The 14,710-nt window shown below is 41.0% G+C and overlaps 2 protein-coding genes across 7 annotated transcripts in view; both read right to left on the reverse strand.

The window, feature by feature from the left end:
- The window catches only part of pou4f3 (POU class 4 homeobox 3), a 9,172-nt gene extending 8,942 nt beyond the window's left edge, over window positions 1–230 (reverse strand). Inside the window, exon 1 of the mRNA XM_008332306.2 lies at window positions 63–230. Within this exon, the coding sequence (XP_008330528.1) occupies window positions 63–182 (120 nt within the window). The 5' untranslated portion in view covers window positions 183–230. The remainder of the gene's footprint in view (window positions 1–62) is intronic.
- A 2,357-nt stretch (window positions 231–2,587) lies between these two features.
- rbm27 (RNA binding motif protein 27) lies at window positions 2,588–14,610 on the reverse strand. 6 transcript variants are annotated; one of them, XM_017041761.2, is made up of 21 exons: window positions 14,389–14,610; window positions 13,386–13,504; window positions 12,108–12,235; window positions 11,918–11,997; window positions 11,519–11,697; window positions 10,772–11,110; window positions 10,031–10,258; window positions 9,400–9,576; window positions 8,778–8,924; window positions 8,474–8,624; window positions 8,224–8,377; window positions 7,893–8,126; window positions 7,669–7,800; window positions 7,402–7,527; window positions 7,197–7,271; window positions 6,925–7,101; window positions 6,731–6,835; window positions 6,391–6,618; window positions 6,222–6,305; window positions 5,972–6,130; window positions 2,588–4,997 (listed from the first exon to the last, which is right to left on the reverse strand). In XM_017041761.2, the coding sequence occupies exons 1-21, from the start codon at window positions 14,445–14,447 to the stop codon at window positions 4,896–4,898; spliced, it is 3,183 nt and encodes a 1,060-aa protein (XP_016897250.1). In that variant the 5' UTR covers window positions 14,448–14,610; the 3' UTR covers window positions 2,588–4,895. The 6 variants fall into 6 exon arrangements, with proteins under 6 accessions (XP_016897250.1, XP_008330527.1, XP_008330524.1 ...); XM_008332305.3 differs by having other exon boundaries at window positions 6,973–7,101; window positions 10,772–11,113; XM_008332302.3 differs by having other exon boundaries at window positions 10,772–11,113.
- Between the last annotated feature and the right edge of the window lie 100 nt (window positions 14,611–14,710).

Raw genomic sequence — 14,710 nt, forward strand, 5'->3', positions numbered from 1 at the left:
TATCCCACTGTCCTCTCCTCTCTCCCTCCACTCTCCCCTGTAAGCCCATAACCAGCACGTACCTGCGGGGCCGGCAGACAGACCCTTCGCATACCATCCGAGCCTGAGTGTAGGCCGGTGTACTTGGGGTCGTGCACGGCCGGGTGCATGGAAAAGTGCTGCTTGCCGTTCATGGTCATCATCCTCCTCCTTGCAAGCGCCTCGCGAGCAGTGTGGCCCGTGACATGAAAGCCGGGCAGGGGGCAGCTTCAGATCTCAGAGCTCCTCTGCTCTCCTTCACCGGACTGAGCTGTTGCCAGTGGCGGCACCTCCCGGCATCACCCCACCCCACCCCAGCCCTTCCTTCTTTTTCACCCTCCACCTCCCCCTCCTTTCCTGCCACTTACTCCTCTTACAAGTTGCAAAATGTTGTCCTGCGTGGGCAGGTGTCGAATAAATGCAACAGAATGGAGGCAACGGGAATGCCAAACTGTTACATATCGACGCAGTTAAAACATAAATGACAGGAATACTGGGACATATTTGTTATATACATCGCCGTAGGCCATCGCCAGATGCACCGACTCAGATCTAGACTAAAAACGGGTCAGTCTGGCACATGCATTTTATGTCTCCAATTTACATTTGCATTTTAAACCTAACGATTCCTGACAATATCCTATAAAAACTCATAGAGCCTCAAGAAACAAACAAGTGTATTTTTAGAAGATGTCAAGAATAATATAATCTTTCTCCACCTAAATATCTGAATGCATTCACAGAACGCTTTTGTTTCCCCTTTTATTTAGTCGTTTTGACACCTTTTAAAACAGAGTTGTGCGTTGTTTGTGTAAATCCCATGTAGGATACAGGTGTGTCCAGCTTTCAGTACCACGGAGAGCGAAGATTTGACGCTCCACCGTGTTTTGCGCTGTCCGTGGTACCGAAGGAACTGAAAATGGCGTCATCTAAACACACGGGTGTTTTATTATTCAATATAGTACAGTGTTAGCTATGGAGTCCTCACACAGTTTCTATAGGGCTAAAGTTGATTTCAGTTTGAACACCCGCCCCTGATGTTCAGGCTCCTCAGGTGGTTGCCTGGTTTAAACCCACGTAGCGGTGGTGGACAGGCCGAAAGGAGAGCCCGGCGGGCATTGGAGGACTGATGACACCGCAGGTTTACCTGATAGCGCCGTCCGCCTCTCTAGTTCTCCAGACTCTGAATAATTTACCAGTACGATGGCAGGCATCCATTACCACGTTGGCATGTTCTTATTCATTACGGAGATTAAAGAAGCCTGGGACTTTTTCTCACTGTAGCTGTTATAGGTCTGGGCTTCTCTGAGAAAATAGCCCTAACACTGAATAATGACATTTAAAAATCGGCGCAAACGTGACTGTTTAACTTTCGTTCAGCTGCAGGACGCCGACTTTGTGACTGTTTATAGTAGTTAAACTTTATGAATAAATCATATATAAGCTTTTGTCACCTGCTTCGTTTCATAGATTGTATATACTGTAGTTGGCAACGTTCTTAATTGAACCGAGTTTACAGCTCTGTCATCTCTGCACTTTTCATGCTGTGAATATTTTATTTCACTTGTCGCGAGGAGTGCTGTCAGACAGTACATGTACCTTAATGTAACTGTACCTCTAAAGTTCTTTTGTCTGAGGAGTCCCACATTCTATTACAGTAGCTTTAGATATTGCATTACTATGTTATCATAATCAATATTGATTGATTAAAGATAAGGCTTGTGACCTGGTGGTGCCCCATCTTTTCATACTGGGACGGATCTGGACTGCAGGCAGGAGAGTCATGAACACAGAGAGACTCTATTGTGGTTTTGGTAGAATGATGTAACATAGAGATTCAATAAGAAGCAGTAGGTTCTTGTCATTTTGGGTTGTTATTGAGCACATTTTCCTGACCAATATCTCCATATAAATCCAAATAATGATTGATTATTTGGTCCCATCTGTGTTCCCAGTTATTACGCTGCTACATAATGTCGTCTGACTGGAACCAATCATCCCACCCTATCCTGAATTCCTTCCCCTGAGGAAAGCCAAAAGCTCTTGCAGGGAACTAAACAGACCCTAAGTGTTTTCACTTGACTTCCCAAAGTAAGAAATGTTCTTGCATTATTCAGTGATGTTTTAATATGTTATAGTTACTGGGTGCTGTAATTAAAGTGTAAGTGTCACTCTTGGTGATGGGATTCAGTTGGGGCAATGGATGGAGTGAGTGAAACAAATATAAGGCCATTGTTTAAAAATACTGAGCATAAAAGTATACCGGAATCTAAACTGAAATATATTTATAAAATGACTCGTCAATTCCCGCTGTAACTTCATTAGTGTTTGAATGTTGTCTGTTGGTGCGTTCACGTGCAATGACGCCGTTACCGTTTCCAATTTCTTATTCTACCCGTTTTATGTAAATGATACATTTTTGTAAAAAAAAATATTGTAAATATGTACGCTAGGTGGCGGCAAAGTAACTTAACTGCAAGTGTGATTATATACACATGATCTATTAACCTTAGCAGCAGCAATCATCAAAAATCTAAGAGTAGAAGAATAAATGAGACCACACAAGAGATTTATGGTGATATTTTCTGGAATGCTTTTGCTTGACTTTTCTACCCAATCTTGCCAATGTTGACTTTTTTCTTTTTTTCTCGCTTTTTTTCTTTCTCTTTTTTTCCCACTACCAAGTCCAATTCATATTGTATTTTTTCCTTCTTTTCTGTTTACTTTACAAGCACCCCATTATCAATCTTTATTGGCAAAAGCAAACATGCTTGTAAATTAGAAATCCTTTTTTTCTTTTTTCTTTACAAACAAAAGACATGGAGAAAATACATACACATCCTGCAAATATAAACAGTAACAAATCCAAAACTATTATCCAATAAACATTTTACAACTTTTTACACTATCGTTGTGAGAAGCAGACAGAGGGTAGTAGAAAAGTGTTGAGCTGTACTTTCTCTGTTTCCTTAAATCACACAAGCAAAAAATCCTGCAGGAACAGGTTTATCAGTTAAAACTACTGCTGACAAGTACGTAAAACATGACTGCCAATCGTGTGCAAATGCATTGTCAGCTTTCCTACACACACACACACACGTGAGCTCCTGTCAGGACTGATGTAATGGGTAGTGATTTTTGGAAGTCTTAAATGTGATCATTTAAGCTGGTGTCAAAATAGAAAGAAAACTAGAACGATACCAAAACTGTGGGAGGAAGGGAAAAAATAAGAAAAGCCCTGAATGAATTTCCATGCAGGGAGCAACGAACAATGAATACAGTTTTTATTTCTTATTAAATAATCTGGCCTTGTTGAAATGTTTCATTAAAATTATGACAGAAGTCAAAGGATTCATTTAATTAAAAAAACTTGTCGTGAATGAACGTCAATAAACAGTAATTTGGTCTTACAAGAAAATGTTCTCTTTTGGATTTAACAACAAAAATGCATCAATAACAGTCAGAGTGTTATTCCTGTTATTCCTCCCTCCCACAGTATTTCAGCGTGTAACAAGACAGAACAACTGTTAGAGATAAATGCGATGTTTTTAACCGCAGACACAAGCAGCTCCGAACGCTCTAATGATGAATGAACAGAAACAAACCACTTTTACGACGCGTGTAAATAACCGTGCGACATAGTCTGAACAGTTATAGTGGGACGGGGATGGTGAACACTGTGGATAAGAAAACAAAACCTGTTACTAAGGTGTGAATGAGGGCTGTACAGCAGTAAGTTCCCTCTCGAGCAGTTACAAAAATCTACAAAAGTAAATCACAAGTTGTGTAAAAATGTTCAGCCGTCTGCTGACGTCGTAAGGCAAAGAAATAGAATAAATTCAGTATTACATTCAGACGCTTGTCTATTGATCTCATGGGGTTTTTTTGTATGATCTACTCCTTGTCCTGCCAGGTGACAGAATAAAAACCAAAGACAAATAAGAAAACATGTTTGACAGTCTTAGGAAATAGTAAACACCCATGTGGGTGTGTGTGTTAACACAAAGTGGCACTAAAAATAGAGTTTCACACATGAGAAGGGTATAGTGTGGGGGGGGGCGGAGGGGCAATCACTACAAGACTGTATCTAAACTGCATGGACTAAGCATCTGTAAACAAGTTGGTTAGTTGGTTTTTATTGCACTGGTTTGCTATTGTACCTGCGCCGGCTTCTCTAGAGTTACCGTGCAGTGTCTGCACCACGGAGAGCCAGTGGTACAGTCTTGACTGTGTTCCTGCCTGCCAAACATAACATCTGTCAGAAATATTTTACATCTCCTGGTGAAAGAAATATAAAAAAGAGAAGAGAGAAACTTTGCCATACTGTGCCAATATACTTGGGTACAACACAGTGCACGTTTTTTTGCAGTGGAAAAATAAATAGTCATCTCTCTGGCAGCAGCAGAGAACGTTTTATCAATAATGGAATGACTGTCCCTGAAGGGCAAGGACGAGAATTCTTTTTTTCTTTCAAAAAAACTGTTGAGAAAAGACTTTAAATACAGTATGTATAAAAATACCTATTCACAGTAGACACAAATGTTGTGCATTACTGATATTAATCATCTGGTAAGCACACTCGAACTTATTTGTTTTTTTCCTCCCCTATATTTAAGAACAAATTAACATTTATCTTTTCTCAGCAAAAGTGAGACGTATTAAATAATTTACTTGAGGGGTTAAAAAAAAAAAAGTCAACCCTCGAGAATTCCTGTGATATACAATAAAGATGTTTTGTCTAAAATTACTTCAGCTTGAAAACACTGGAAGAAAAAAAAAAAAGAAAGTTGATTTCTATCTCGACGATATCATCTTCACTAGAGGGAAATCGACTGTTAACATCGCCGGAGAGCGGTCGATGACAGAGCGCGACTTCTTCACCGTCTCCAGGATCGGCTCTCGTACTCGTCGTCTTCATCCTCGTCCTCCTCTTCCTCTTCTTCTTCCTCGTCACCATGCAAATAAGAGCTAGCTTCCTCCTGGTTAAAGCAGAATTTTTATTATTTACATATTATTATTATTATTATTTTTTACTACAGATTGTGCAGAAGTCCTGCATTCTGTTGAGTGATCAGGAGGGGGCACCCACTGGTTGCAGAACAACAAAGGAATGCCTATCAGTTAATGTAGTGCTGGGCGTATTTTTTGATGTAGTTATGGCTTCATAAATAAAGGAGTCAGAGTTGTGTCCCAGCAGGTTGTTGTTGAACCAGCCCTGCTTTGAACTCTGTGGTCCCACTGGTGCTTTTTTTACCCAGTGCCACTCTGCTACTGCACACACACCTGTGCTAGTCTAAGAAACCACAGCCATGTGTGGCTGGTTACACCGTGACGTCCTGAAGGTGTATTATTTACACTCTCCTGGCATTCATTTGCATTTATATCTGAGCTTCTACCACCGTGTACCACCAAGGGATGGGCAGGCCTAAGTTGAAAGTGTTAATTTATGCGATATTTGCACAATGGCTTATTTATTGAAGGGAACAAAGCCAACCAGTGTATAAACCTAATCCCACTGGATTGGCTTTATTGGATCTTCTAAAATTCATTTTGTAAAGAGACTTTAAGTCGCACCCCCACAGTGCTTTCTTATATAATAATAGTGAATGAAAGTAAGTGCTAATTTAGTAGGAAACATATGGCATAAGGCCACACTGGTGTTCAAGTTTCCATTACTGGTTGATCTTTCCGTATGTGGTTGGCATGTTCTCCAATCTAACATGGTTAATAGGAGAATAAGTTGTATGGACACTCTAAATTGACTGTAGGTATGTCTGTGAGGGTGAATGCGCCCTGTAATGGACTGGCGAGCTGTCCAGGGTGTGTCCCTCCCTCGGCCACAGACAGCTGGGATTGGCTCCAGTGGCCCCGGAAGGGAATAAGTGATACATAATGAATGAATGGCTTGACGTCTTGAATTAAATAGTTGAGTAAAACTTTAAAATCTGCTTACATTTTCGTGCCGTGGGTTTGTGTTGACGTTGCTTCGTACCTTGTTTTCCTCATCTTTAGACTCTTCTTCCTCAGGCTCTGTAGTAACTGATGGCGTTTTCGGCTTGTACCAGGAAATTTGAAGCACTCGACCTTTGAACTTCGCCCCCTGGTTAGCTGCCTGTAGAAGCATTAGGTGTATTTGGTAAAAAAAATGTAGAAATGATTTCAGCATATCAGGGACTTAACCCGATGAGTTAGACTTGACTCACATTCTCTGCTTCACTTCTCGTCTTGAAAGTCATGACAACACTGGTGGCGTCTTGGTCGCGGAGATCCTCGATCTCCCCAAATTTCTACGATTAAACCAAACCAGAAACTTCAGCTAACCCTTTAACAGTTATTCAAATCTGTACGTACCAGTTTGTCCTCAGTTCTTACCACAAAATGGGGCATTAGCTCTTCCTTTTCCTCAGGGGTGACCCCCAAAATAGCGAGGGCTCTGGGTCTGTGGTCCACCACCATGCGGTTCACAGCCCCACCGCGGCCCATCATATCCCGGGATCGACCCCTTCCGCGACCGACATGTGCAGAACCAGGCTCAAGTGCCATCTTTCCGCGCCCCCGGCCACGATTTGATGGAGGTCGAATCAGACCCAACCGTGTGGCCTAAAAAACAAGAAGGAAAAAAGATTTCTCAAAGAAATCTGCTAGATCTATTGCACAGCACAAAGGGACAAATTAATTTGCATCTTTCCTACTTAGGTACTGTGAGTATTACCTCGACTTGTAGCAACCCAAGTTTTCTTTTGAGGTCGGTTGTGTCTTCTCCAGAGCTCATCTTCTTGTGAATGTCCAGCTCTGCATCCAGCAATTCCTTCTGAGCCTGGTCACATATATGGTAAACAAGAAATTGTTGTTATTTCACTATCATGGACGCCCTTCTGTCTCGTGGCAAAAGGGACTGAAACTTACATCAATCTTGGACTTAGACTGGTTGTTGTTGGACTTAATGCTGGAGACCTGAGAGGCCAGATTCATTTCATTCTGCAGCTGGGCAATTTTGTCGGTCAGCTCTTTTAGGGTCTTCATGATATTCGCTCTCTCCTCAGGCTTCATGGTTCGGTTCTTCTCCAGACGATTTATCAAGGCCTAAAAGACAATCAGTGAGGCAAGTGATGTGGTAGAAGCAGGTACGACAGAGTCTGAGTGAACTGTGCACTGGGCAAAAATTCAGTATGTCTTACTTTCTGACACTCGATCTGCGTCTTCAGCATCTCTTGTTTCTTCTTTCTCCTAGCCTGCTGAAGTTTTAATGCCTCCTACATGACAAGAAACACAGGAATTGACTAAACACATTTATACAATGGAGGGGAACAAAACAATTCCAGGTTTTGTGTCCATCTTTTTTGAGTGTCAAAAAAAAAAGTGTTATTCTTGTAATAAACAAACCTGTTTCTTCTTGAGGGCTTCCTGTGCTTCTAGCGCTTTTCCCGTTTTCCCAAGGCTTTTCGAAGACGACTTGAGGGCCGTGGAAACGTAGGGACTCTTCTGAGTATTTGGCACTGCAGGTGCCGCCTGGTTCCCACAAAAGAGAGAACGAAAAGTTTATATAGTTTGTCAAGATTTTAAAGGTTCTGGACTTCTTCTTGTACCCTACTGCGTAAAATGGCGTTGACTATGTTTAGTATGTATGAGCTGTAATGTTTGACAACATACAGTGGCAGCCTCTGTGTTTGTGTTGAGGGCGTCTGGTTTGGTTGTGGCTGTTGTCCCAGCTACTGGCGGCAGGCGATGCTTTGGTAAAGTCTTGTTTAAGACGTACGCAGCTGGGTTGTGCTGTTTTATTCCCTGCAGAAGAAGAAATTGAGTCAAATTGTTGAAGTGCATAAATATATACAGTATATAGAAAGACTTCAAACGTTACAGCTCTTTGTGCCAACCTTATGCACTGCGCCGTGCTGCGTCCCCTGGCCGGGAGCTGCTCCGGCTGCCTGGTTCCCTGGGGTTTGCTCCTGCTGCTGAACACCTGTGTTGTTGGTGCCGGTCTCACGGTGCCAGTACACACGGATGAAGCGGTTGTTGAGCACAGCTTCGGTGCTGGATATGGCGCGTCTGGCCTCTTCGTTCTTAGTGTACTGAATCAAAGCTGCTTCTGGATCGCCACCAAACACAACCTGAGGTTGGGGTAAAACAAAAGCATGTCGGTGCATGTCCGATGGTGTTCAAGGAAACAGCTGATACAGTTGAACAGATACTGTACTTAAGTTGTACCTGAATATTGACAATAGTCCCGAACTTGCTGAAGTGCTCATTGAGCTTGGTGATATTATTCAGCTCGCGAGGGATCTTGCGCACTTCCAGCTTGGTGTTGACATATTGAATCCTCTTCGGAAAATTGCTCTTATGCTGGTTGTTGAAATTTGTCCTGACATGGTGAAAAAATGAACAAAAATGTTTTCAGAACAAGATAAAAAAAACCTGTTTGTTAGATAAGGCTGTTATTATTTGGACAGAGTCTTACTTTTCCATCCAGGGTTTCTTAGCACCAGGTCCATCAGCTGCACTATGTCCCATTGTCCTTTTCCTGTTGTCCTGGTCAGCATTTAAAGAGGAGGCATTATTTCCAGTGTTGGCTGTAGAGACTGGTTCTGTCTGGATCACGATGTTTGCAGCTGGAAGATATATAGAAATATAAAAAAAGAAATAATTGATAATGATTTATATCCTACATTGAACAACTTTGCATAAAGTGTAATGTGTAGTGTAATTAGCCAAACAAATTACATCATGTGTTAAGACTATTTAAACTTGGGAGACATGGTTACCTCTTGATCCTTGACCTTCATTGGAAGTGAGACCGATTAGATTTGGCCGCTGCGTCTGTATTCTGGGTATAAACTGACGGTAGGGATTACGACCTGCTGGAGTTAGTGCAGGGGATTCTGGGTTGTAGCCCTCTGGATCATAATTATCTAGTGAAGACATTGGAACATGCATTGGTAATTAAGTTGGAGGTGGTAGACAGGAAACAAATTCATAAAAATATGCAATGTTGCAATAAGCAAAATGCAAACAAATACCATAAATATCCAAATAGAGTCTTGTTTTATGAGTTTGAAACTATTAAGTGTTCAATACAAAAGCAAAGTTATACAAATTATGAAAAAAATAAATGCAAATGTGAACGTAAATAAACAAAAAAAAATTGTTAAACAGTGCTACCCTGTGGCCATCAGCTGCTATTGCTGCGCATATAAAATAAAACCTGAACACAAAGCCATGTCAAACATAGATCAACCAGAAATAAGACCTCACAAATGAAATATAATATATAAATGAAAAGACAAACTCATGGTTGTTCAGGAAGAAACAGAAAAAAGCAAGCTACTGCACAGGTCAGCTCTCCAGACACGTCTTAATCTGAACAGGAAATGCACTGCTGCTTACATTCAGACTGGACATATTGGGGATGGTGAGAAACAGATGAGGACGAAGGAGGAGGTGGAGGAGGAAGAGGAAGATTAGGCGGCAGCCCTACGCCAGGTGGTCCAATAGGAGGAGAAGAAGTGATTGCAGATTGGTGGTTGGGGGTATCAATTCCACTGGTTGCTATCAGTGGGGGTCCTGAGGGAGACACAAGCCCAAGCTAATGTCTCAGATACAGCGTAGTCATAACAATTAGCTCTGGGTTGAGCTACAGTTTAATACCTGCTGTTCAATGGGAAGGCATCAGGAAACCTTCATCTTGACAAGTCATATATGTATATAAACATATATACACATCTATAGATTTTCAACTAGGTGAAAGAAAAACTGTCCTAAAAGAGGTCTCTTTAGAGGATTTTTAACTAGCACATTACCAATAAATATATTATCATTGTAAAATTGATAGATGATGAGAGATAGTTCACCCCCTGGCTGCAGTTATTTTAAGAATTATGCTTTTCACCCCCTGGCTGCAGTTATTTTAAGACTTATTATTACTATTTACACCTGTTCTTCCTAGTATAGGAAGTTAAGTATACTATTACTTAACTGTACTGTGGGGTTGACTGTTTGCACACAAAAAATAACTCACTTGGCATTGGGAAGATACCCGGAGGTGGCGGTTGGCTGTAGGGTGGTATCGAGGGAATCCTGAGAGGAGGAGGAGGCTCAGTGATAGGAGGCATAGGTAGACTGGCGGGGGGCATCACAGGTGGAGGTGGAAACGGAATCATCTTAGGAAGGTTGACATCATCAACAATGAGAGGGTCGTTTCCATGGTCGAAAGGACAAAGGTCCCCACGGACACAAAACCCCTTTTCTGTGGAGAGAAAAGATTGATGAATCTCTGTTAAAATGCAGCTAAAATTGGCAACATAAATACGATTTTGAAATAAATTAAGAAGTTGAACAACATTTGTTGGGAATGAACAAGATGAACCACTGCCTAACTTCACGGCAGCAATGACACACAACACAACTTATTTACCCCACAGTCTCATTAAGATGAAAGTCTTCTGGGGCACGTCTGCACATAATGACAGATAGTTGTTACTCTAGGGTGAGACTCTAAGTTTAAACACCCTTGTGGGCCACTGTGGTGAGTTGGATGCAAGCCTGCTTGCTTTTCTGTCTGCCACAGGGGAAAGGAGCGGAGTGCTAAACAGTGGTCATTAGTGATGACACTAAACAAGGTCATCAATAACCCTCCTGGGAGGAATGAGATAATGGTGGCCAGAGCATCCACATCAGACATTAGGAAGAACAGGTGTAAAGTGTACATTTAACTTCGGAACATCGATGAAAACCGTAGAAAAAGAAAAATGGGACCTACCATCATAATCCCTGCAGCGCTGCTTCAGTGAAACGCTTTTGTTGTTGAACGGCTTTCCAACACCATCCTGCCTTTGGTTGCTGTAGAAGCTTGACCAACTGTCTGTAGTGCTGTCAGGCAGGTGAGCCAATGTCGCAATAGGAACACCAACAGGCCCAGAGACTCCAGTAGAAGATGATGAGGTGGAAGAGAAATGGTGCGTAGTTGTAGGCAAGGGTAGAAGAGGCCCTGGGTGGTGGTGGTGGTGCTGCTGCTGCTGCTGGTGCTGTGAGACAGATGTGGTTGAAGAGTTGTAGCTGTCGGTCTCCTTTCTGTCCACCTCAAACTTTGACTTGAAATCTGCTAAAGAAAAACAGTAAAAGCAAGGGACAACGACAGATTACAATTTTACCGTAGTGATAAACAACAGCAAATGTTTAAAGGAGGTAAAAGATAAGAAAAAGAACCTAAGGGATAATACGGCCATTTCCATCCAAATAAATCCCACATATGTGAGGGCAAAGCTGTCCACATTGCTCAGTTATGATAAAACGTCTACCAATAACATTTAAGAATCTAAAAAAAAAGCTACACCGAGATTTAAATTCCGTTCTCATAGTATCTAAGAAGCCTTCATCTGCACCTCTGTTACCAATGCACAGTTCAGCCTCGCTGACAAGAGCTTCAGGAGCTTCTATCACTCCTGGGTCTTGTCCCTGTGCTGTTGTTATTGGTTGTGTGGATTGGCTACATGGGAAAGGTTCTTACCTCTGCCTCCTCTGTGCTCCCTGTCCCTGCTCTTCCCTCGACTGCCACTCCTACTTCGGCTACGACTGCCCCTACGACGCTCATGTCGCTCCCTCTCACGGTAAGAATCACTGCCGCTTTTCCCGTGGCGATCAAAGTCACGACGCTTGCGCTCCTCTCGCCTCCTGTCGTCGCGACTCCTGTGTGGGGTATTGAGAGGAGAGGGAGGATATTTTTATCTCTTTTAAAATACAAGATATTTTAAAGCAACAAACAGCTAAAGGACACAGACAGCTTATATAAACTGTATCCATTTCTATGCATATAGAATATCAGTTTATCTTCTTTGACCATATAATTCAGCAACATCTTACAGTATGTGTCATGGTCTTATGTATGGTCAGTGACCACCCAGCCTACCTGGACTCATTGAACTCAGGGCGATTTCTCTGAGGACTTCTCCTCCACCTGTTTTCTCTCTCTTCCTCTGCCGTTTCAGCCTTAAAGGGAAAAACAGCAATATTTCAAACTCAGTGGCTTAGATTGTGTTCCATAAACAATTGTTGACATAGTTTATAGAAACGACACCAATGTGATCAGAAGCACATACCTCAACAATATCAGATTTGACTGCAAGTGGTTTAACCTCCTCTTTAGGGGTCTCCTTTGCAGCAGGGATTCCTAAATAGTTCTTGGTTGTCAGACACTCAAAAAGCTTATCGACAAACCCTGTCGTCTCTGCAATGACGATAAGAGGACAGAAAAAAATATATACTGTTACTTCCTGTTAATTTTCAAAAATAAAAAATAGAAGCAATCCAACAGTTACGAGCTCAGATTTAAAAAGAAAAATTGAAGGGATTTGACAGTGTGTAAATAAGTTATTATACCAGTGAGTTACACATGTAGTATCTTTATTATGTTTTAATGTCATATACTATCATTTAACTGTTTAACAGAACTGTATTTTTGTGAGTGAAATTATAAGACATTTTAAAAGGATTTGTAACATGTTTTAGTTTTTTTTTTTATAAAGATAGACACACCAAGTAATTTTGTAACAGGACATTCTAAAGGGGGTCACCAACCTTATGGAAACTGAGAGCTACTTCAAGGGCACTTAGTAATATGAAGAGCTACTTGTCTGATACAGACTTCCCGAACCATGTTATAATAATCAGTTCTGGGACATACAATAGTAGAATCTCTTCTTACCATCGTTATTGCACCCATTTGAATATCATTGCAAGTGTAACTGAATGAAAAAGCACAGTTACAGTAGAATTTTTGACCCTCTTGTTGACTAGTTTTATTTTGGAAACATACTCTGCGGGCACCTTAGGTAGTCCACAGGGGCTACCAGGTGCCCCGGGGGCCCCACGTTGGTGACCCTTGTTTTAAAGGGACATAACTACCCTCTAGTGGACAAAGTCTTACCCTTGAGCACAGGACAAGTTTAGCAATATATTTGGCATGATTGTGAAGTGTATATGTTACTACATAAATGTATGATTTCTCATACATGGTGTCTGCCTATTAAAAAATGGATATGGAGCATTATGGATTAGGTATGAATAATTCTTGGTAACAGAAGACTGCTTATAGAAAGTGGGCTATTGAAAGAAAGGATACGCAATTTATACATTTTCTACACTGGTGAACGTCCTGACCAAGGAGAACAGGATCAAGCAAGAAGAGTGAGCAGGTAGATTTTGGACATAGGCAGACAGCAAAATGTTCTAAGGGAAGTTGACTAGGTTGCCAGACACAATGAATTTGTGTTTTGATAACACACATTTGTACATAACAATAATCTGTTAATTTTCAAAAATAAAAAATAGATTGTAATAAAAATTGTATTGACCATAATGTTTTATAAGGTTCATACCTTTTTGCAGAAAGACATCAAGTTGATCAGCACAAAACGCTTTTAACTCCTTCTCTGGTTTGTCCTTCTTCACAAGAGCAACCACATAGTTGGCTAAAGCAGAGGGGTCTGCATCACAACTGTAGGTTAAAATGAAAATTAGTCAACCACTATCTTCTGCTGATATAAATTAAAATCGAAATATATATTAGGTCCAACTTTTCCATTACGGAGCCTCCTCAATCACTCCTGAAAACATGTCACATGTACATACATGCATTAAACAATCATCCAATTCATCAGAATTTATAGTTTACAACGACCTTTCTTGTCCAAGACTGAACTCAGCTCTGCATCCTTTGAGATGTACTACTTACCCCTAAAGACTAGTATTATTAATATGCATATAACTACGTATTAACCAAAATCGTGTTTTAATAACGCCATCTGCAATGTTTTATTAAAAGAGTACTTTACACACACGTGTCTTGAGTGATTTTTAAAGGAATTGATTAACGGCTTTTTTCAATATTAAGCTAATGGGCAAGTGTACGTAACTTGTAACTTCAATCGCGTTTTATTTATAACAGACATATATTATGAATGTATATAACTGGGTGACATTAGAGTAAATACATTTTTAAACATTTACTGCTTAGTTCTGTTAAATCACACGTAGCAGCATGCGAGTAAAATAGCCTGTGGTAGTTTGCTGTGTTGCTACTGACATGAGATAAAGTTACAATATCGTGGGCCAGCTGTGAACCTAACTAAAATAAGTGCATAAAACACACATGGCCCTAGACACGTTCTTGTTTTTTTATCTACTTAATTCAAACTCAAACGGTCAATCTGTTTTTGGCCATTCGACGCCAGTTAGCGGCAGAGGCGGTTCGCTAACTCGTGCAAGAATTTGTCATCAGTTTCTAGCGGGTTTCCATTGATGCCAGGCTAAGCTGCTGGCTAGTTCGCTAAAGCAGCTACGTAGCATGCGAGCTAAATGTCATTTCGATTGAACACTTACATTGGCTCCAGGAGTTTTGCCAGCCACGACTTCAATGCCTCCACATTCTCTATGATCATCGTGAGAAAGGCTGCAACACTGTTTATGAAATAAAAGTGCGTGCTAATAACCCTACTTTCATCATCTAATAATTTATAATCTTAAAGGCCTCTTCTCTCTTGCTTGCAGGTCGTACAAAGCGCTTTACGACATGGCAACACACGGCGAGTTGTCGTAAAGCTGTTATGACAGACGTTATTATGACGTTATCACAATAATGTGTCTTTTGTTGTTTACAATAAACATTCTTATTAAGAACAAACACATTTGATGTAGAAATGTG

Source organism: Cynoglossus semilaevis, chromosome 19 (assembly GCF_000523025.1).
Source record: "Cynoglossus semilaevis isolate Cse_v1.0 chromosome 19, Cse_v1.0, whole genome shotgun sequence".
NCBI classification, from domain to species: Eukaryota; Metazoa; Chordata; class Actinopteri; order Pleuronectiformes; family Cynoglossidae; genus Cynoglossus; species Cynoglossus semilaevis.

What these genes read in the sequence shown, in the direction of transcription:
- rbm27 (XM_008332302.3), bottom strand. Translation starts at nt 14,447, where the DNA reads ATGATCATAGAGAATGTGGAGGCATTGAAGTCGTGGCTGGCAAAACTC. An exon ending in GCAAAACTCCTGGAGCCAAT is followed by an intron (nt 13,505 to 14,388) that starts GTAAGTGTTCAA and finishes TTTAACCTACAG; the next exon opens with TTGTGATGCAGACCCCTCTG. An exon ending in GGAGCACAGAGGAGGCAGAG is followed by an intron (nt 11,114 to 11,518) that starts GTAAGAACCTTT and finishes GTTTTTCTTTAG; the next exon opens with CAGATTTCAAGTCAAAGTTT.